Here is a 21,026-nt window from a genome sequence, read left to right as displayed (position 1 = left end):
GCGGTGTTAATATACTTGTGACAATAAAGATTATTATTATTAATTCTCCGGCCCGCCCTGCGACCGGAAATTCCCATCTGGCGTCAATGGATCTTTCTTCCCGTGGCGATCTTGCGGCGGACAGGGTGGAAGAATCCAGCCCATTACATTTAGTACCCTCATCTAAATCATTTATATATATATATATGTTACTGGTTTGGGGAGCTGCAGTTGGCCACAACAATGCTGCACATCTATAAAACATTCACATCACTTTTAAATGCAATTTTGTTCAGTTTTCTACATCAACCATCCTCCGGCTCTCTTTTCTCTTTGCAGCTGGTGACTCTTTGCTGGGATTTGGCCGGCGGGCACGGTTTCGTTTTGTTCCCTGCGACCATTATTGGTGAGAACCTTGATGGGAGTATTTGGCCTGGGAACATTGGCTAAGGTCCCCTCCGGGTGCAGCCACCCACGTCACATTTGCCGGCACTCGCTGTGCGCGGTCACTGGAAGGCGAGCACCGTGGCCCTGGGCGAGGATCGCTCAGCACAGCGACTTCAGCGTCAATGGGCTGAAACTTCAGGCGGGGTTCTCGGTTCGGGCTTTGACCGCAAGCGCCTTATGGAGGACGAGGTTTGTCCTGGCTGGTTTGCTGACCCGGACGCCCAGAACAAATAAGTGAGCCCGCAACAGTGTTTTGAATGGCTACACTGTAACCCCTGGCCGGCACTGGTTACATTCCCCTTCACTCTCGCTCCCCTTCACATCAGCGATGGAGGCGCTTTACACCCACGGCGTCCACGTCGCTGAGAGTTTGCAGCAGACACTCGGCGGCTGTGAGAAGGTTTTGCTCTGGCTGAGCTGGATCGGCGACCCCAGAGCCTCCTTTTTCATTTATTTCCCCCTCACCTTCTTCCTCAACAAGAGGGCCGGGGTTTCGGTTTTGTGGATTGCTGCACTGACCGAGTGGTTAAATTTAACTTTTAAATGGTAAGTCCTCCGCCTTGGCCCGGCTTTCTCTTTATTTCCCCTTTCTCGGGCTGACTCGCTTTTTCCTGCTTCCCCGCCACTGGGCTGGCTTTATCGATGTTTGCCCCTCTATAGCCCATCTACCCCATCATTTATCTGATCTTGATGAGTTTTAAACATGTTCCCCACAGAAGCTAGCTGCAACGTTGGAAGTGGCCCTCCCTGCACTCACTGTTCTAACTGATTGCTAAAGGTGCCTTTGCAGCATCAGATGATGCAATTGTGAGGCATGAGGTAATATCCCCCTCCCCCGCCGACATATTGCAAACCCATCGTTTCATGGCCCTTTGGGGAACCTCGCAAAATGGCTGCCACAATTTCCTGCCCAAGACATCTCATTTCAAAATAGCAAAGCCTTTCCTATTTCATGATAATAGCCAAATACGAATGGGATAAACTTTTTAAAATTGAGATATTATGTTGCAGGGCCAGGTGGGACAAAAGAAGAATAAAAGTTCAGTACTCTTCAGATTGCTAAACTCAAAACTTTTTTTTTTAAAAACCTGCTGTCTGTGATTGTATTTTTCTGTGTGCAAGGTGTCATCCCACTATCGGGTTACCATTTGGACTGGTTGTATTCCTGGAGGTTTCAGCACCCCTCCCATGTTGCCCTAACCTGACGCGACTGCTATTGATTGCCCAGCATGCCCTTGCACACTATGTCCTTCCTTTTCCATGCAAATTATTGGAAAGCAAACATTGACTCTTCATTCTCTGATGAGATGATTTTAACTGTTGGACAGTCCTTTCCCATCAACAGCCATTTTTATGTCAAATAAACAAAGGCATTGAAAGTTTTTTTTTCAAATAATGCTCCTGAGTTATGACCTGAAGATTAACCTACAATTCCTGGAGACTCCAAGGCAATCCTTGGGTGGGAAACCCTATAATTCCAGACGTCGGTGTCTTTATGGTATTTCGATTTTACATTTTTCTTTTATGAAACACTATGTTGCTTGAAAATTAAGCTGCAGAACGGGGAGGGGGAGTCTGACTTGGGTTCTAGTTTAATATTGATCTAGATGACCAACAGCACTAAAAAGAATCCTTCCAAGTGGATAGTTTTTTACACTTCAAATCGTGTAGAATTCCAAACATTCTTGTAAGGATAACTGCGTACAGTGGAGAATTAAGCAGTATAGGCCAGGAGGCTCCCAAAGTTCCATTGCAGGTGTGTGCAATGGTGGCTGATCTCAATTAGAACAGCAGTGTGGGAGCTCATAGTTGGTCTCAACAATGCTGGACTGGAAAACAACAATAGGCTGGCAAATAAATCCTGTTGATTGTTGTTATTGAGTAAATCCTGCTGGCATGTGTTTGGAAACTTATAGGGACAGACCATTTCGCCTACTGTTCTGCCAGTCAGCAAAGTCTTTCTGACCTGCAATCTAAATCTTTATATCCTCCTTTGCCCTATATCCCTTAATACCTTGGATAGATAATTGTAAACCAATCTCAGATTTACAATTGATCGATCATCAATTGCCATTTGCGGAAGAGAGTTCCAAACGTCTATTACACATTATGAGTTGAAATGTTTCCTAAATTCATTTCTGAAAAGTCTGTCTCTAATTTTTCAGCAGTGCCCTCCCCAATCCTAGATCTCCCAACCAGCGGAAATAGTTTCTATGCGTGTACCCTAAGTATTCCCCTTCATATCTTGAAAACTTCAATCAAATTACCCCTTAACCATCCAAATTCCAGAAACAATGACCCTAGTTTATATAATCTCCTAATTTAACACTTGGAGTCAAGATATCATTCTGGAAATTGAAATGAAAATCGCTTATTGTCACAAGTAGGCTTCAAATGAAGTTACTGTGAAAAGCCCCTAGTCGCCACATTCCGGCGCCTGTTCGGGGAGGCTGCTACGGGAATTGAACCGTGCTGCTGGCCTGCCTTGGTCTGCTTTAAAAGCCAGCGATTTAGCCCAGTGTGCTAATTCCACATTGTAATAATGCTAAATTTTAGTGGCAATCCATTTTCAGCTGAATTAATCAAACTTTATGAAGTTACCATTCTTGAAATGCATCAATAAATATATTAAAACAAATTATGAAAAAAATTAATATTTATAAAACTGCTCAATTGCGCTGCATCGCAACAAATTTTGCATTCCCTGTCACACAGATACGTTTGAACAGAACCTTTAGAGGGCTGGGTGTAGGAGGATACTTTTCACAATGGGACTAAATTTTGCTGGATTCACAGATTGTGCTCAAAGCTGAAGTTCACTCCACAGTATCAGGCAAACCGAAGTTCTACATATGCATATGTTTTAGTAGCTTGCTTTGGACACACTTAGCTAGCCTAGAAACTTTAAATGCAAGATCTATCAGAAAACAAACTTTTGCAGATCAAATCTGAATGTCTGACATTTTTTTTAAAAATGTTTTAATTGGAGTTTTTCATTTATGACAAATAAGTTTAATCATCAATGGTTCAATTGTACAGTTGCCATCTCTTACATTTCTAATAGGTTGCTGTTTGGTGAGCGTCCGTTTTGGTGGATTCATGAATCGGGGGTGTATAGCGAGCAGCAGATGCCCAAGTTGAAGCAATTTTACTCCACCTGTGAAACTGGTCCAGGTTTGTTCAGTGCTTTGCAAATTCTATACACCAGCTAGCTTTTTTGGTCTGCATTTTCCGTCAAATCGATCACTTAAATTGACACCTAAAATTACTAGGTTTTCTTTTCTTTTCAATTTTCCAGACACTTTTCTCCTGTAAAAGATCTGCGATAAATTTATTTTGTTAACCTTAACAAACCCGAACAAATGTGAATCTGCCAGTTTCAAATCATATTTTTATTGTTAAGTAGCAATTCAAAGTTGAAAATTAGCCGTTCTCTGGCACATTTGGTAATTTTAAAGAAGTTTAATTCCAGGATTCAATTCCAGGGAATTAGTATTCAGTTGGACGCTATAGATTGGATTTTATCAGGGTCGAGACAACTCCAGAGACAGGACCCAGATGCAGGGCCAGAGTCAAAGAGAGGGTTTAAAACATTTATTGAGGGAGTCAGATAAAGGACTCTGGGAAATCTGTGCCATCAAAACTGTCATAACCTAGCTAAAGAGGTTCTGTAGGAATGTACAGCTTGGGTGATGATTGTCCCAAGGGGACTTGGATGAAGCGGAGCTACCGGAACAGATTAATTGAGGACCAAATACTGTTAAATCCCTGTAGAGACGACTAAAGTCTGAAGAGAAATGTGAAATTCTCGATGCATACTGAAAGAATGAAGCCACAAGACTTCACGGTTTAAAACAAATGAGGGTTAACCATCCTCTCATCATAGACTTCTTAATTCCACCAAGGAACTCTCTCATTTAGCTGTTAGCTTCTTTAATCTGGGAAGTATATGAATAAACAGGGGGTCATTGAGTAAATTTGCTTATTTTGCATTACAGGCCCCCCCATGGGGATCAGAACAGTTTGTTATCCAGTAACTAATGAGTAGGGCAGCACGATAGCACATGTGGCTAGCACTGTGGCTTCACAGAGCCAGGGTGCCATGTTCGATTCCCTGCTGGGTCACTGTCTGTGCGGAGTCTGCACGTTCTCCCCGTGTCTGCATGGGTTTCCTCCGGGTGCTCCGGTTTCTTCCCACAGTCCAAAGATGTGCAGGTTAGGTGGATTGGCCATGCTAAATTGCCTTTAGTGTCCAAAAAGGTTAGGAGGGGTAATTGGGGTATGGGGATAGGGTGGAAGTAAGGGCTTAAGTGGGTCGGTGCAGACTCGATGGGCCGAATGGCCTCCTTATGCACTCTATGTTCTATGTGGGTGCAGTGAAGGAAATTATTGTATTAAAGGATTCAGATATTCATGAGAGTGAAGGTTGAGATTGTTGCCTTTTCCGGTGTGGCTCTGCTCTATCTACGGCAATCAGTGGGTTTGCCCTTCTTTCTTTGGGTATCTATATTTTAATGCTCAGAGTCGCCAGGTATCAAATAATACCACCACAAGGTTCAACCGGCTATCGATCAAAGAGCCAAACACCAGTTAGTCAGTTCAAGGTCAAGGGTACTTTATTTACATACAATTAGTATGCAACATAAACACTACTAGTTAACTACACTTATCAGCTAAGACAACCTGTACTTAACTTTGGGCACCTGGCTAAGGTCAGAGGAACAGTGGCCGCTGTCCGATTCTGGATCTATCGAGTCTGGAGAAGTAACTGCTGCTCAGCTGGGCTCATCCGTCTGGTAGCGGGCGTTGAACTTGGACTTGCTTCTGGTGGTGCTGCGATTGGAGATGGACGTTGCCGGGGCACCAGGTCCAAAAGAGGACGAACATATGGCGGACTCTATTCTTATATTTGGGGGTTTTCGCACTCTTTCGGGTGGTCCTTCAGTTTGGACCCCACTAATTGGGGTCACTCTGTTCGATTTCTAACCAATAAATGGGCGGGGGTCTGGATGGCTGGGCGTGTCCCAAGTGGTCACTGACCCCGTCGCTTACGCTTCCCTTGAACAGGGAGTGGCGCCGAAATTTCCGGGACTGTACCAGTCGCTCGAGTGCCAGTCCTTTGTCTTGGTGAAGATGGGCCATCAAATGCTAATTGGCCCATCAAAATGCTAATTGGTCAGAGTTTCGATACCGTCTGGACTCCTTGCTTGCAAACATACATTTCAGGCTCTGAGCCTGCCTGAGTCTTGCTTTGTCCATTTTACCCGCTAGGCTTTGCGAGTTTCTCTGTTCCTGGTTGTAAGTGGCCATCCCAGATGGCTACAATATCCAGACCCGGTGTGAGATTAATTTCATTGTGGTTCTCCCCACCCCCCCCCCATTCTATTTAAATGTAACATTTTAACATCGTGGAGTTCGGTGCTGGTCCTGTGCCTTCAGGCCCTTGGATTCACTCTGATCGGTAGTTGGAACTATTTATTTTCTGCCCAGTGGTCGATCCTACACGTTTAGAATCGTTAAAACACCTTGAATGTTCCAATCGAAATTTACATTAATTAATTCTTAGCTTCAAACTCAAAATTTATACCTCAAATGGAATTAACCACCCTCTCTAGATTCTCAAGTTCCACCAAGATGCGCTCTAATCTACAAAGGTGCTGTTAGCTTCTGTAATTTGGGAACTACATGAATAATAGTGGTCATTCAGTAAATTTGGTTTTACTGGCTCTTCATGGAAGTTGCTTCAATATTGCCTCCTCTAGTGCTATACCCTTTAATTAGCCTGCAGATTCACCCCCTCCCCCCCCCCCCCCCCCAACCCACATCTGTGTCCAAGTCCTAAATACCCCAGTTATTACCAAGAGTTTCCCTGTGTCCAATTGCATGCAATTATTGGCTAACACTCTGGATCTGAACCCCTTTCCCATTTTCTCTTCCCTTTTTCTTCTTTCTCTTTAGCCCTCTGAGGTTCCTCTCTCCAGTTGTCATGTCTTTTTTCACTATCTCCTCTTGGGGACTTTGCCCTCTTAAGTCCCTATCCCAGCCCTTCAGCACTCCTTGACCTTCCTGCTCTCCTACCAGCATCCTAGGTATGACCCCCTCTTACATAAGCCTAAACGTTCCTCCGTGTCATACTTGGGACCAAGGGGCAAATGAGGCACTCATTGCTATTACTGTCTGAGCATCAACCTGCACTGCCTCATCCTACTCTCGCAACCCTTCTGCCTACTGTACTGCCCCCGGTGGGGGGAATAATATCACCATCCCTCGTCCTGTCAAACTCGCTACTTCTGGCACTGATCTCCTGGATTCTACCAGCAAACCAGCTTTCTGCTCACCTGTGAACAAGGCCGTTGCCATCTATGAGCAAAGAACCACTCATTGTGGGGGAAAAAAATATTTTCACATCACATTTGCTTCTTTTGCCAATCACTTTAATTCTGTGTCCTCTCGTTCTTGATTAAGCAGGAACAGTTTCTCCCTGTCTACTCTGTCCAGTCTCCTCTAGATTATCAAATCTCCCCTCAACCTTCTTCTCTCCAAAGAGAAAAATCCCAACCCCTCCAATCTATCGCTATAGCTGAAGTTTCGCTTCCCTGGAATCATTCTTGTAAATCTCTTCTGCACCCTCTCAAATGCAATGACATCCTTCCTGTAGTATGGCACCCAGAACTGTACATCGTATTCAAGCTAAGGTCTAACCAATGTCTTGTATAAGTTTAGCGTAACCTCCTTGCCCATGTACTCTATGCCCTATTGCTAATGCCCAGAATACTATATACTTTATTAACTGCTCACTCCACCTGTCCTGCCACCTTTAATGATCTTTGCACACATACACCCAGGTTCCTCTGCTGCTGCACCCCTTTAAGAATTTTACCCCTTATTTTATATTCACTCCATGACCTTGCCTCAAAATGCATCACCTTACACTTCTCCCCACTGAACTTAATCTGCCCACTCCACCAACTTGTCTCTGTCCTTCTTCACTGTCCTTTTCACAGTTTATAATACTCCCAAGTTTTGTGTCATCCGCAAACTTTTAAACTATCCCCTGCACACCAAGATCTAGATAATTAATATATATCAGGAAAAGCAATACTCCCAGTATCCTGGAGACCCCTAGGGAACACCACTACAAACCTCCTCCAGCCCGAAAAATATCAATTGACCGTCACTCTCTGCTTCCTATTATTTGGCCAATTTTGTATCCACTTTGCTACCGTCAAATCTCCACAATCATAATGATTCATACTATATTGTCACATAAATAAACAGGATTTAATTACCATAGTGTGCATCTCCCCACTGCGCCAGGAGGACAGTTCAGATTCAACTGCTTATATCAGTCTTAATGTTAAGCTTTCCTTTGTGATTTGGTGATAAGGTACTGATTTTCCTGCTGTTTATGTTACTTTAGGCAGTCCTTCGGGTCACGCAATGATCACGGGTGCAACCTGGTGGGTTATGATGAGCAAATTATCTGCATTCGTTTACAGTCACACCAGAAGGTTTGTGTTGCTTGAACTGATAAAACATCAAAATGATCAATTCATTATTCACCACTGAAACACAGGTTGCATAAATGTATATATGCTCCCTGTTCATGGTGTATTAATTGTATTGTAAGGACATTGTGTCATGTGAGAGTACCTGTAAGAAATGGGTGTTTAAGAAATGTACCGTTAAGAAATGGAGCTGCTCATGTTACTTGAGTGATGTCAGAGTGTGGGTGGAGCTGAGCTCTACTTCTGCTTTTTAGTTTGTTTGAGAAAAAGCTTGGGTGTGTCTGTGTTTTTCAGTGAGCTGCATCTGAAGAGACAAAGCAGCTGTACTGCTGTTCTCTGCCATCCAAAGACTATCTATGGATCATTTGGTGAACCCAGAATTGTAAAAGGTCTCAATATTGAATGTAAACCTAATGTGCTCCTGTTTGAAGGTTTGTTAAATCTTTTGGATGTTAAAAGGACAGCATACAGGGTTACTTAGTGTTGTATTTTTTGTGGGGTGTATTTGATTTACTGGTTGCTAAGATATTCACTGTTTGTTTTAGAAAGGTTAACTTGAGTTCATGGAATAAACATTGTTTTGCTTTAAAAAAAGAACCTTTCCCTGTCTGAATTACCACATTTGTAGAGTGGGCCGTGTGCTCCCTATTAAAAGTTGTGGGTCAGGTGAACTCCATGATACACTTTGGGGTTCTCTAAACCCTGGCCCATAACCATTGTTAGAATTAAATACTTTGAGCACACATGAATAGGGGATAGCTGGGACACTGGGTGTGTGGGAGAATAGCTGTGAAATGGAATAAAGTCAATAAATTCTTGGTTTCTGCAGCACAAATTGGTTTGCATTCTGTTAATACTCCCCCTCTCGCTGACAATTTTCTTGTCCGTTTATGAAGGAGCTAATTCTCATTTGGAAATAATTCCATGGTCATCAGTTGCTCTGCACTGTCTGACCCTATTCTGCACTCTTGTGTAAACGTGAGCATTGGCAGGCTATTTGATGACACAGTAAGCAAGCTGATTGATTCTCCCCTCACCCGACCTCAAAACTAACATACTTTTGGCAGGTGTCACCTGTTATTAGGTTTAAATCAACACCAACACCCAGCCCTATCCCCCATAACCAAACCTGCACAACCCTGGACACTATGGGGCAATTTGTCATGGTCAATCCATCTAATCTGTACATCTTTGGACTGGGAGGAAACCGGAGCACTCGGAAGAAACCCATGCAGACACGGGGAGAACATGCAAACTCCACGCAGTCACCCACAGTCAAAATTGAACCCAGGTCTTTGGTGATATGAGGCAGCAGTAACCACCATGCTGCCCAACCACTGTGCCACCATGCCGCTTTGGGTAGGCAGTGATTGGGTTAAGTCATATTTTTTGGTAATAGTAGCTGGATTTTCACTCTGCATCTCACCAAACTTTATTTTAACCTTGGGAGGCTTGAAGGATGCCGTAAGTAAGTTTCCCATTCCCCAAAACTTTACAAAATGTGTCAAACAAACATTGTAAATTTTAACAGATATAATATGTACTTACTAACTAATGTCAAATTTTTCATGTATTTTAAGCTCACTGGCAAAGAACGTTCCCGTAGTTTTGTACATCGTGACGATGCTGGGAATCGGCATCTCCAGAATATTCATTTTGGCTCATTTTCCCCATCAAGTACTTGCTGGAATGGTTGCAGGTTAGAGCTTTAATCACGACATGTTCCATGATCCAATGGGTGGCTGTGTAACTGAAATAACTGCTGATACTCCTGACAATTGTATTAAGTTTTTAAAAATAAATTTAGAGCACCCAATTCATTTTTTCCCAATTAAGGGGCAATTTAGTGTGACCAATCCACCTACCCTGCACATCTTTGGGTTGTCGGGGCGAAACCCACACAAACACGGGGAGAGTGTGCAAACTCCACACGGGCAGTGACCCAGGCCTAGGCTGGAACCTGGGATCTCGGCACCATGTTGTGCCATCGTGCTGCCCTGTAATAAGCTTTAATTTGAAATTTCCTCCTTATTCTCCTTGACATATTTTCCCATACTACTGTGATAATGGCAAACCAGTCTGTTCTAAGCAGCTGCCAGTTTTTACCAGAACCAGCTGCATGACGGCAATTAATGTCAGCACCTCTGCCGATGCCTTCACCAAGATGGGAAGTAAATGTGAACTTGCACCCTCTCACTCCCAGCAAATGAGTCGCAGCTCCACCCATAGCAGCTCAGATAAACCAACAGTATTTTTAATGATTTTTTTTCTACTAAATTAATTCAAGTAAGCATTGTCTTTTTTATTCTCTGGAAGGCATTGTCTTCAGGAGAAATTTTTTAGTGTAGCTGGCTTGAATGTCTTAAGCATTGTAATGTTGGTCTGGCAAGTGTAGACAGAAATGTTTAATACCGGTTCAGAAGAACTCAGATATTTCTCTTGGAAAGATGTAGACCTCTTGGAGGATGTGCAAACTTTTGCCAAATAAGACAATGCCATCAGCTGTTCAAGCCAGAGAAGTGTTTTTTAAAATTCCATCACAAGCCGCGAGCATCACTGGTAAGGCCAGCATATATTGCCCATCCTTAATTGCCCTTGAACCGAGTAGTAACGGAGTCAACCAAATTGCTGTGGGTCTGGAGTCACATGTTGGCCATGGTAAGGATGGCAGATTTCCTCCCCTTAAAGGACATTAGTGAACCAGATGGGTTTTTGTGACAATGGTCATGGTCACCATTACTGATAGCTTTCAATTTCAGATTTACGAATCAAATTTAAATTCTGCTAGCCGCCATGATGGGATTTGAACCCATGTCCCCAGAGCATTGGCCTGGGTATCTGGATTATTAGTCCAGTGACATTACCACTAAGCTACCATCTCCTCCAAAAGGTTAAGAAACCTTCTGTTGCAAAGTAGAAATAAGTACATTGAAAACTGTAGGAACACGTTGTAAAACGTACGTGCGTAGTATCCAATCGAAAGATTGGGGCCCATTCTTCTTGCAATCCCTCCTGATTCATTCACTGTCTACAGCAGAGGGGAAGTGGGCGACAAGCTTCTGCATCTATCCAAAATTAGTTGCTAGTCGGTTGGCTTTGCCATAATTTTTTTCCCCTGCAAGTGGTAAAATTCTTTGGCCTTGCTTGTAACCTCTCCATGACGATATAGAGGTTAATGGGAAAGTCTGAGAACTCATATCCCATTACTTTGGTGGAGTGAGGGGTCTTTTAACATGCCTGGTCACGTTCAATGCATGACTCAACTATTTAAACATTGTCTGTAAATTGTTAAAGAGTGTAAACAGTCCTAATCCTTGAGTATCAAAATCTATAGTCATTAATAAAACTCTTTTGTAATTTCAGGTGCTGTATTTGGCTTTCTGCTAAGCAGATATGAACCCAAGAATATCAAACTCATCCATTATGTTGCTTCTTCAATTGGTTTGCTGCTAAGTACTGTGTGCATATATTGGGGATTGTTTTATCTTGGTGTCAATGCCTCCTGGTAAGTCTTGCAATTTCCACACTTTCTTGTTAGCTGTCACTTTAGATAGATGAGGTCTTTGTTATAAAAGTTTCAAGTGTGTTTAAGGTAAAGATAGGCCGGGATATTCTGCTCCCGTTTCCGCTGGGCGGGCTCAGCGACAGGATGGGAAAATTGCATTTCACGCCAATGTAAAACGGGGACACGGTTGTCCCCTCCCCCACCGCTAATGAAGCGAGGTTCCTGGTGGTGATCACCCCCCCACCCGTAAGAAGATGTATTCACGTCAGTGTGAGGACAGACCAGTGTGAAACCCGACTGGTCTTCAATGGCATGCACCTAGCGAGCAGATCTCCCAGAGGAGCTCAGGTTTGTGCATCGTTCAGTGGGGAGAGGGTCATTCCCAGGTACTACCCCCTGGCACTGCCTGGGCTGCTGGGGCCATTGCTGGGGAGTGGGGATTGCATGGGGGCGGGGTTCATGGTGAACACTGTACAGTGGAACGGTCTCTATAAATGGTGCCCCAATCTTCAAAAGACAAAGATGCTGAGCCCGCCCACCAACGTGACATCATGGGACCTGCCCCTTGAGATTTCTGAGCCTAAGTTCCGAACGATACGGCGGAGAAAGCTGCCGTTGGTGCCAATGGCTTCAATGCCACATTCCCCGCCCGCTGTCAACCTGTGCCGAATTTAGGGAAAATTCCACCCCGGGGGATCAGCGCAGGTTCAATGGAGGAAACATACATTTTGGGGAGAGGAATAAATCAACCACGATTCCTGTGCTCCGCTTTTACCCAGTGATTCTTGTTGGAAAAGCATTTGTGTATTTGTCAGATTAGAGCAAGTAAAATGAATACCATCTTCATTTTTTCCAAATGAGCTTCTAAATTACCGGATGATAATGATGGGTTAGCGGTGCAGTTCAACTGTATATCTCATTCCTCCATGGGAGGGAGTGGCAGTGGTGAGGTACAGCTGGGTGACATTAACATGCATGTCAAACTCAATGTGGTGTTTCTGAATGATATCACCATGGGCAGCATGTGGAGGTTCTCCTAGGAGGGGGTAAAGATAAATCCTTGGGGCACCACAAAGGCGATGGCGTGGGAACAGAAAGCAAAGTCATTACAGGTGATCCTGTGGCCGGTGGGGGGGGGAGGGGGAGGAGAGAGATGGCTGACCCCACGCGATCTTGCGCTGTTCAGCTCATTACAAATGCATCAGTGAGGAGCTTGTTGAATCTCGTGGTGACGAAAAGCTGAAAGTTCCCATCCCTGCCATTACCTCTTGAGGTCAACGGTCCAGGCGCTATGTTTAATGGGCAGTCTGTGCTATCCCTTTCATCTTTGCCAGGACACTTCTCCGCCCTTCCCCAGTAATAATAATAATCGTTATTATTGTCACAAGTAGGCTTACATTAACACTGCAATGAAGTTACTGTGAAAATCCCCTAGTCGCCACATTCCGACGTCTGTTCGGGTACACAGAGGAATGTCCAATTCACCTAACAAGCACATCTTTCGGGACTTGTGGGAGGAAACCGGAGCACCCGGAGGAAACCCACGCAGACACAGGGAGAACGTGCAGACTCCGCACAGAAAGTGACCCAAGCCGGAAATCGAACCTGGGACCCTGGTGCTGCGAAGCAACAGTGCTAACCGCTGTGCTACCATGCTGACCTGCATTCGCATTGCTACCATCTGGTCTCGAGCATAGGCTGGCATTTACAAACATTTCCAAGAGAGCAACAACTCATCGTTAATCATGGGAGAAGTCTACCAACAGTCATGAATGTGAACGTTCTAATTTCTTGCTGGTGGGGAAATTAAATCCGGCCAGATCCCCTTATAATGAGCATGCATGATGTGCTAATGCAGACGACATTGTTTGTCAGGAAGTTCGACTCACCTTTAACCAGCCTTTTTTTAAATAAATGTTTTTATTAAGGCATTTGTGCATATATACATCAAACACAATTATAACCAAAAAGAGAGCAAACAGGAATTCACACGGCAAATAAATATCTCACACTCCACCGTCCACCTTCCTTGCCGCTACCCTCCACCTCCCCCACCTCCTTTTTAAACCCCTGGCTGACTTCCTAACTATTCTTGAAGTAATTGATAAATGGTATCCATCTCCAGGCAAACCCCTCCACAGTCCCTCTCAAGGTGAACGTAATCTTTTCCAATCTGAGGAATTCCGCGAAGTCGCTCTCCCAATCCCCCAGTTTCGGCAGCCCCGGGTCCCTCCATTCCAGCAAGACCCGTCTCTGGACTAGCAGGGAGGCAATGGCCAGCACATCGGCCTCTCTCGCCCCCTGGACTCCCGCGTCGTCCGACACTCCAAAGAGTGCCACTTCTGCACTCGGGACCATGCTCACCTTCAACACCTCCGACATAATGTCAGCAAACCCCCGCCAGAATCCCTCCAGCTTCGGACAGGCCCAAAACACATGGTCATGGTTCGCTGGCCCACACCTATCCTCCACCCCCAAAAAAAATCTACTCATCCTGGCCACAGTCATATGTGCCCTGTGGGCTACCTTGAATTGAATAAGGCTAAGCCTCATATACAAAGAGGCTGCGTTCACCCTCCTCAAAGCCTCCACCCCAAAGCCCAGCCTCTAACTTCCTCCCCAACTCTTCCTCCCACTTGCACTTGGTTTCTCCTATCGGGGCACCCTTCCAGTCCATTAGTTCTTTGTAAATCTTTGACACTCTGCCCTCGCCTTTAACCAGCCTTTAAAGGTCCCAGAACTTGACTGCTAAAGTTCATCCCATGCAACGGGAAACTGGTTGTTGGCCTCCCGCCAAATTAAGTTTTGGAGACTGGAGGATTCCGTCCTGCAAGTCAGCCGAGATATCAGAAAGCTCTTTGTCTTCTCCTAGAATCCATAGAATCCGAACAGTGCAGTAGGAGGCCATTTGGCCCATTGACTTGGGTTGGAAGTGATAGCTTCTGCTGTTCTCATCAGTATTCTTGGGCCAGCCAAAACTTTAGGCTGGAGGCAGCATCGGTCCACCTTGAGAATTTCTCTTTCATACAAAGTATTGTTTTTCCCTCTTGAACCTCTGTTTACACGCCTTATTTCTGGGGTGCTTATGCAATTATTTATTCAATTCTCCGTAGGCAAAGGACAGATATTCAAGGTAATCCCACCTACTTCCATCAGAAGCCTATGAGTCATTTTATGGATCATCGCTTCCTGAGATATGCTGTTTAACCTTCAGGCAATTGTTTCACATATGGCTCATGAGGTGAACTTACACCCCATATCCACCCCGCCCACCCAATTAGGATTAGCAATGTCTTGCCTCAGTGATGATGCTAGAGACATGTCCTTGGCAGAGATAACGGCCTTTGCTGGCCTGACTTTGTCAGCCCAAGAAGTTGGCATGAGAGCTTTCCTTATAAGGGAGCGAGAGAAAGCTATTCCTATAATATTGAATTGATTCCTTATGATTTTATCAAATTATTATACTGTGATTTCTTACACCACATAAAGCATGGTACCACAGTGGTTAGCACTGTTGCTTCACAGCGCCAGGGTCCCAGGTTCGATTCTCGGCTTGGGTCACTGTCTGTGTCCTGCACGTTCTCCCGGTGTCTGCGTGGATTTCTTCCCACAAGTCCTGAAAGACGTGCTGTTTGGTGAATTGGACATTCTGAATTCTCCCTCTCAGTACCCGAACAGGCGCTAGAATGTGGCGACTAGGGGCATTTCACAGTAACTTGATTGCAGTGTTAATGTAAGCCTACTTGTGATAATCATTATTAAATTCATCCTCAGGCTCTTGAAATTATTTGAACTAAAGCCATGTAGTTGTTTTCTGAAAGTTCATGTTTCTAATATCTGCTGAGTTTGAATGCTACTGATGCACCCGGAAAAGAATAAACGGCAAACATGCTCAAACTGCAAAACCTTCCTTTAGTTAATAGTGTTGCAAACCTGGGCAAAAATACCAAATGATAGGCCAGGCTTTTAAAAAGGCTGAGGCTCTCAAATTGTTTAATAAAGGCATTAAAATTCTCAAATTCAGTAGATAAATGTAATCATGTTACTGTGAAATCTGTTTTTTTTGTTCAATTAGATTTCATGTTGGACGTGAGAAGTTTCAATTACTGAGGAGTAAACGGCTCATGAAAACATTTCAGAAAGCATTTGAGCATTTATTGGGCGCCTTCTGGGAGCCATAATCTGTAATTATGACAGGACAACATGTACGGTTGCCATAGGGTTTTTTTTAAAATGGAGATGTAGAGACTTGTAATGGAAAATATCAATACAAAAGTGTGACAAAAAACATAATGGGAAGTCAGGAGGTGCATGCAAAGAATGCGCATAGTGAGCCAAGATCTGTACCCATTTAAAATGTATTGTCTTGAAGGATTCATAAAACAATGGCATCAGTCCTTGAGGCAGAAGATTCAGGGCAGTCCCATTGAATCATTTCATGCCAGTCTCATTAGTCAGATAATATATCTCCGGTGAACAGGTGAATTGAACCAGGAAAGGTTTAGTGGATTGATTTATATCTGCAACATAACAAGTTTATTTAATTTTCAGCCAGTAGTTGAGCAGGCTTATTGAATTATTTATTTTAATTTATTACATTGACTGTGTTGAAAAGCATTCAGCCAGCAAACGAATGAAGCCTGTAGGATTTGATGAACTACTGCCTATACCCTACACCTCTTTTATTTAATGATTAGGCAGCAGGTCAAACCATCATGCTCAAAAGTGATTGATTTTTTTTTGTGTAGCAAAGTGATGAATTGAACCCAGGCACTTTGATTGATTAAGTTATATCCAGTACTCCACTAATAAATTTTCAAACTGCAGGTCAAGATCCCTCGCAAACTTTTCCACTCCCAGAAACTTTCCGGCAAAGTTCTGATTTAGCGAAATCCAGTTGATCCAAAGAAGAATGGAATGGAGCAGGAGCAGGAAAATAGCCAGTCGCATTCACTTAAATGGTTGAAAGGTACTGGGTGGGTTTTCCGCCCCTCCCCCTGCAACGTGTTTTCCGACTGCGGAGGTGGCTCAACATTGGCTGCCAGTGGGATCTTCCAGTCCCGCTGATGTCTACGACAATTTGCACGGTCCCGCTGCCGGGAGTCACCTTTAGCAGGACCGGAAGATCCTGGCGGCAGGAAGGGTCGGAAACTCCGGTCCACTGTTCCATAAAACAATTAGAAATTCTTAGCATATGATTTTTTTTTTTTTGCCAATCTAATCAGAACTTCCAGCCAGGCAGAAACAAAGATTAGTCTGATGTCCCTTTGACAAATATACACAATTGCACCAGCTATTAGTTAGCATTGCCAACCAATCAATCAATCCGATTGAACTCTGGAACATTGGGAGTAAAACAGTTCCAAACAGTAAGGGCACTTTAAAAGAAAAGTTTTTATTTCAGTTGCTCTGTTTGCAATGACAGAGGGAGTGACTATTTGACTGGGTGGAGCAGTTGCAGGCAGGAGATGTGATGAAACATCCGCAATTATGTCTGACCAAATTGGCAACCTAAATTACAGCATCTATGAAACTGTATTTAAAGTCACAGGCGTTCTTAGCACTAATTCACAATTGCACGTTTCAGGACGTTTCGCCTTGCCGCAAAGTGGTGTGCCAAGCCTGAATGGATTCGCCCGGACACGGCACCGTTTTCTTCACTTAGCAGAGATACAGGGGCACTCCTTGGACTTGGCCTCGGGCTCTACTCACCAATGTATGCCAGCACACAGGGTTGGAAAATGACAGGGAAGCTGAAAGCCGTCTGCATAGTGCTCTCCCTGTTCACCATTGAGATAATGGATCAAGTACCACTGTCACAACACTCCAGAATTCTATTTTATGCTTTGTATTACTTGAAGAATGCATTTGTTCCTGTGCTGGTCACTGCTGTTATCCCCTGGATAGTGCATTCCGTTTTTGTAATTCAGCAGTCTCCGAAACAAAACTAGCACCAATGATGGTACTTCTATTTAAAGATAGTTTCACCGTATCCTGCTACGTATTTAGAAGTACAGCATGCTGTCACAGTCGACACCTCCCACCTTCCTGTAGACTGGTCAAACTGGTTTGAAATCAGATGGTAATTGTAATGATGCTTCCTGTTCAGAGCCAAGACATTGCAAAGTGCAGCTGTCCCTCCAATAGCTGAATCTCCATTTAATCCTTCTAATAAAGATCTTTGCCTCCTTTACAATGTATCAAAATTACTTCCCATGCTCCATATAACTTGGATACACTTGCTTTGTAAACGCTGCTACAGGAACAATTGGCATTGCTGGACTATTGGTGCACCTTCCACTATGCTGCTAGAGAGTTGTGAATTGCTGTCAACAGCTATAGCTTCTTATTGTTGTGGTCACGCTTTTTCTGTTACTTTGCTGTGCACAAAGTGTAATTTGTTTTTGAATCACTTTTTTGTTGCTGCCAGTGCTGCCATAGAACATTAGCGCAGCGACTGTGACTGTTTACATATAGTCAGTTGATGTACAAACATAAAAAGGGAGTCGGTTATCTCACTTGGCTGGTTCGTGATGCAGAGCGACGCAAACAGCGGTTCCTATACCAGTTATTCATGAGGGCCCTGCCTTCTAAACCTTGCCACTCGCCTGAGGTGTGGTGACCCTCAGATTAAATCACCACCAGTCAGCTCTATCTCAAAGGGGAAAGCAGCTTCTCGTCCTCTGGGACTGTGGCGACATTTTACATTTAAGCTGTGAAAAAGTGGTAGGTTTGTGTCAGCAGGTCAAGGCTGAGTTCCTGAGCTTAGTTGGAGAATGGAAGAGGCATCGGCCAGGGTACTTTCCCATAACGGTACTTACGGGGGTGTCACTACCAGTGTAGGTGATGGCTGACGCCTTACACTGAACAGTCGCAGAAGACCAATGTTGATTCTCCTCCCCGAAGCCCACCTGATCATAAAAACCGGGCTGGATTCTCCATCGGTGGGATCCTCCGTTTCGCCAGCAGCGCATTCACACCCGCGGATTTCCCGACAGTGTGGGGGTACGCACCATGGGAAACCCCATTGGCCGCACCGGAAAACGGGTGTGGCGGGATGGAGAATCCCGCACCAGACCTTTTTATTATGACTCTGATCAACCCTCTTGGACCGTCTACTGTTCAAGCTTTCTTTCTTTCTTGGCTAAAACACCTTGGAGTCTTTTATTACATTAAGGTTCCAAGTTAAATCCAAGTTGCTGTTTCCATTGCCAACGTATTCTGGTTAGCAAGAAGGCAATTGGAAGTTTACACCTAAAATAAAATGTTAGTAGTTAATAAAATCATACATAAAAGCATCTTTTTTTATTTTGTCACTTTATATGAATCAGTTTGTGTCTTCACCATTGTTATTTTTTAAATTTAGAGTACCCAATTCATTTCTTTTTCCAATTAAGGGGCAATTTAGTGTGGCCAATCCACCTAACCTGCACATCTTTGGGTTGTGAGGGAGAAACCCACGCAGACACTGGGAGAATGTGCAAACTCCACACGGACAGTGACCCAGGGCTAGGATTCGAACCCAGGTCCTCGGCGCCGCAGTCCCAGTGCTAACCACTGCGCCTCATGCCGCCCCATCTTCACCATTGTTAGGCATAGGGTATTAGGGTTACGCAGCCAGCAGGTAGATTTAATTTACAGATCAGCCACAGTCTAACTAATGGCAGAATAGGTTTGAGGGGATGAATGACCTTCTCCAATTCCTATCACAGTACCTTTTGCTTCTAGGCCTGTAATAAAACTGAATATACACTCCCAGGCTTATGCTGACCACATGGTGATGTTGCAGAGGTATGGGGAACAAGTGTTTCAGTTAAAGTTTTACCGTAGCATGTTATGTCTTATTTATTTCAACCACCTTTTTTACTCCTTGATGTCATATTACCGTTCTATTCCATATAGTGTGCAATTTACTCTTAATTGTATGTACCAAAAAAAAATACATTTGCAAGAGTCCAGATCTGTACGTCTGTGGAAGTTTCTTTTAAATTTTGCGAAGAAAATAATTGCTCTGATCGAACATGGTGTGTATTCATTTCATTGCAACTGGAGGAATTCATCCTTCCTGTGAGGCATTTTTCAAAAATGAACACAATAAAACCTGTTGAGTTGTAAATCTGAACAGCTTTGCAGTGGAACATTCAATGTGCCATTATTACAAATGAAATGCTGAGAACAAGTTGGATATGAAAGCTGTGGAGGATCACAGCATAAGTGTAATACTTCACAGTGTTTAATGGGCAGCGCGGTAGCATGGTGGTTAGCGCAATTGCTTCACAGCTCCAGGGTCCCAAGTTCGATTCCCGCTTGGGTCACTGTCTGCGGAGTCTGCACGTTCTTCCCGTGTGTGCGTGGGTTTCCTCCGGGTGCTCCGGTTTCCTCCCACAGTCCAAAGATGTGCAGGTTAAGTGGGTTGGCCATGCTAAATTGCCCTTAAGTGTCCAAAATTGCCCTTAGTGTTGGGTGGGGTTACTGGGTTATGGGAATAGGGTGGAGGTGTGCAGTTGGGTATGATGCTCTTTCAGAGAGCCGGTGCAAACTCGATGGGCTGAATGGCCTCCTGCACTGTAAATTCTATGATGAAGAAGACTTGATGAACATCTCCTGTACCTGGCTTTGAAATGGATTTTCCTAATCCATTTAACATTAATAATTCTTCAACATAGATGTATTCACCAAATACTGGAGAAGTCAATTTTGCTGCAATCTACAGAAGGTAACCTAGTAGCAGTGTAGGTCCTGTCATGTGATCCAGTTGCACTGAACATTTTGTGCTGATATGCAAAAATTGATTTAAATTTCTCCAGATTAAATGTAATTCAGAATTATGGCAATCATTTTCAAAAACTGCCAGTTTTTTTAACCCTTTTAATATTGTAATTTGCTGTTTTAAAAAAAAATATTCGTTCATGGGATGTGGACGTCGCTGGCGAGGCCAGCATTTATTGCCCATCCCTAATTGCCCTTGAGAAGGTGCTGGTGAACTGCCTTCTGCAGTCCATGTTATGTAGGCACACCCATAGTGCTGTTAGGGAGGGAGTTACAGGATTTTGAGTCAACAGCGCTATAATTACAAGTGAAGATGGTGAGTGACCTGGAGGGGAACTTCCAGGTGCTTTTGTTGCCATTGTCCTGAATGGTAGAAATTGTGGGTTTGGAAGGTTCTGTCTGAGGAGTCTTGGTGAGTTACTGCAGTGCATCTTGTAGATGGTTCACACTGCTGCCACTCTGCGTCGGTGGTGGAGAGAGTGAATATTTGTGGAAGGGGTGCCAATCAAGCGCCAGCTTTGTCCTGGATGATGCCAACGGAACTGCACTCATCCAGACAAGTATTCCATTACATTCCTGACTTGTGCCCTGGAGATGATGGACAGGCTTGGGGGAGTCCGGAGGTGAGTTGCCACAGGATTCCCATCCTCTGACCTCTTGTAGCCACAGTATTTGTATAGCTAGTTCAGTGTCTGGTGAATGGAAATCTCCAGGATGTTGATAGTGGGGGATTAAGTAATGGTAATGTCATTGAATGTCAAGGAGAAATGGGTGGATTCTCTCTTGTTGGAGATGGTCGATTGCCTGAAACTTTTGTG

General features: G+C 44.1%; 1 protein-coding gene across 1 annotated transcript; it reads left to right on the top strand.

The window, feature by feature from the left end:
• The first annotated feature begins 447 nt into the window (after nucleotides 1-447).
• g6pc3 (glucose-6-phosphatase catalytic subunit 3) lies at nucleotides 448-19,561 on the top strand. Its single transcript, XM_072487176.1, has 6 exons — nucleotides 448-972; nucleotides 3,491-3,600; nucleotides 7,847-7,937; nucleotides 9,515-9,633; nucleotides 11,298-11,439; nucleotides 17,027-19,561. Exons 1-6 carry the CDS (start codon nucleotides 755-757, stop codon nucleotides 17,388-17,390), a joined length of 1,044 nt encoding a protein of 347 aa, XP_072343277.1. The 5' UTR covers nucleotides 448-754; the 3' UTR covers nucleotides 17,391-19,561.
• The last annotated feature ends 1,465 nt before the right edge of the window (nucleotides 19,562-21,026 follow it).

This window comes from Scyliorhinus torazame, chromosome 21 (genome assembly GCF_047496885.1).
Source record: "Scyliorhinus torazame isolate Kashiwa2021f chromosome 21, sScyTor2.1, whole genome shotgun sequence".
Classification (NCBI taxonomy): Eukaryota; Metazoa; Chordata; class Chondrichthyes; order Carcharhiniformes; family Scyliorhinidae; genus Scyliorhinus; species Scyliorhinus torazame.
Note: the sequence above shows the minus strand (reverse complement) of the source record. Positions and strands in the feature narration are given on the sequence as shown.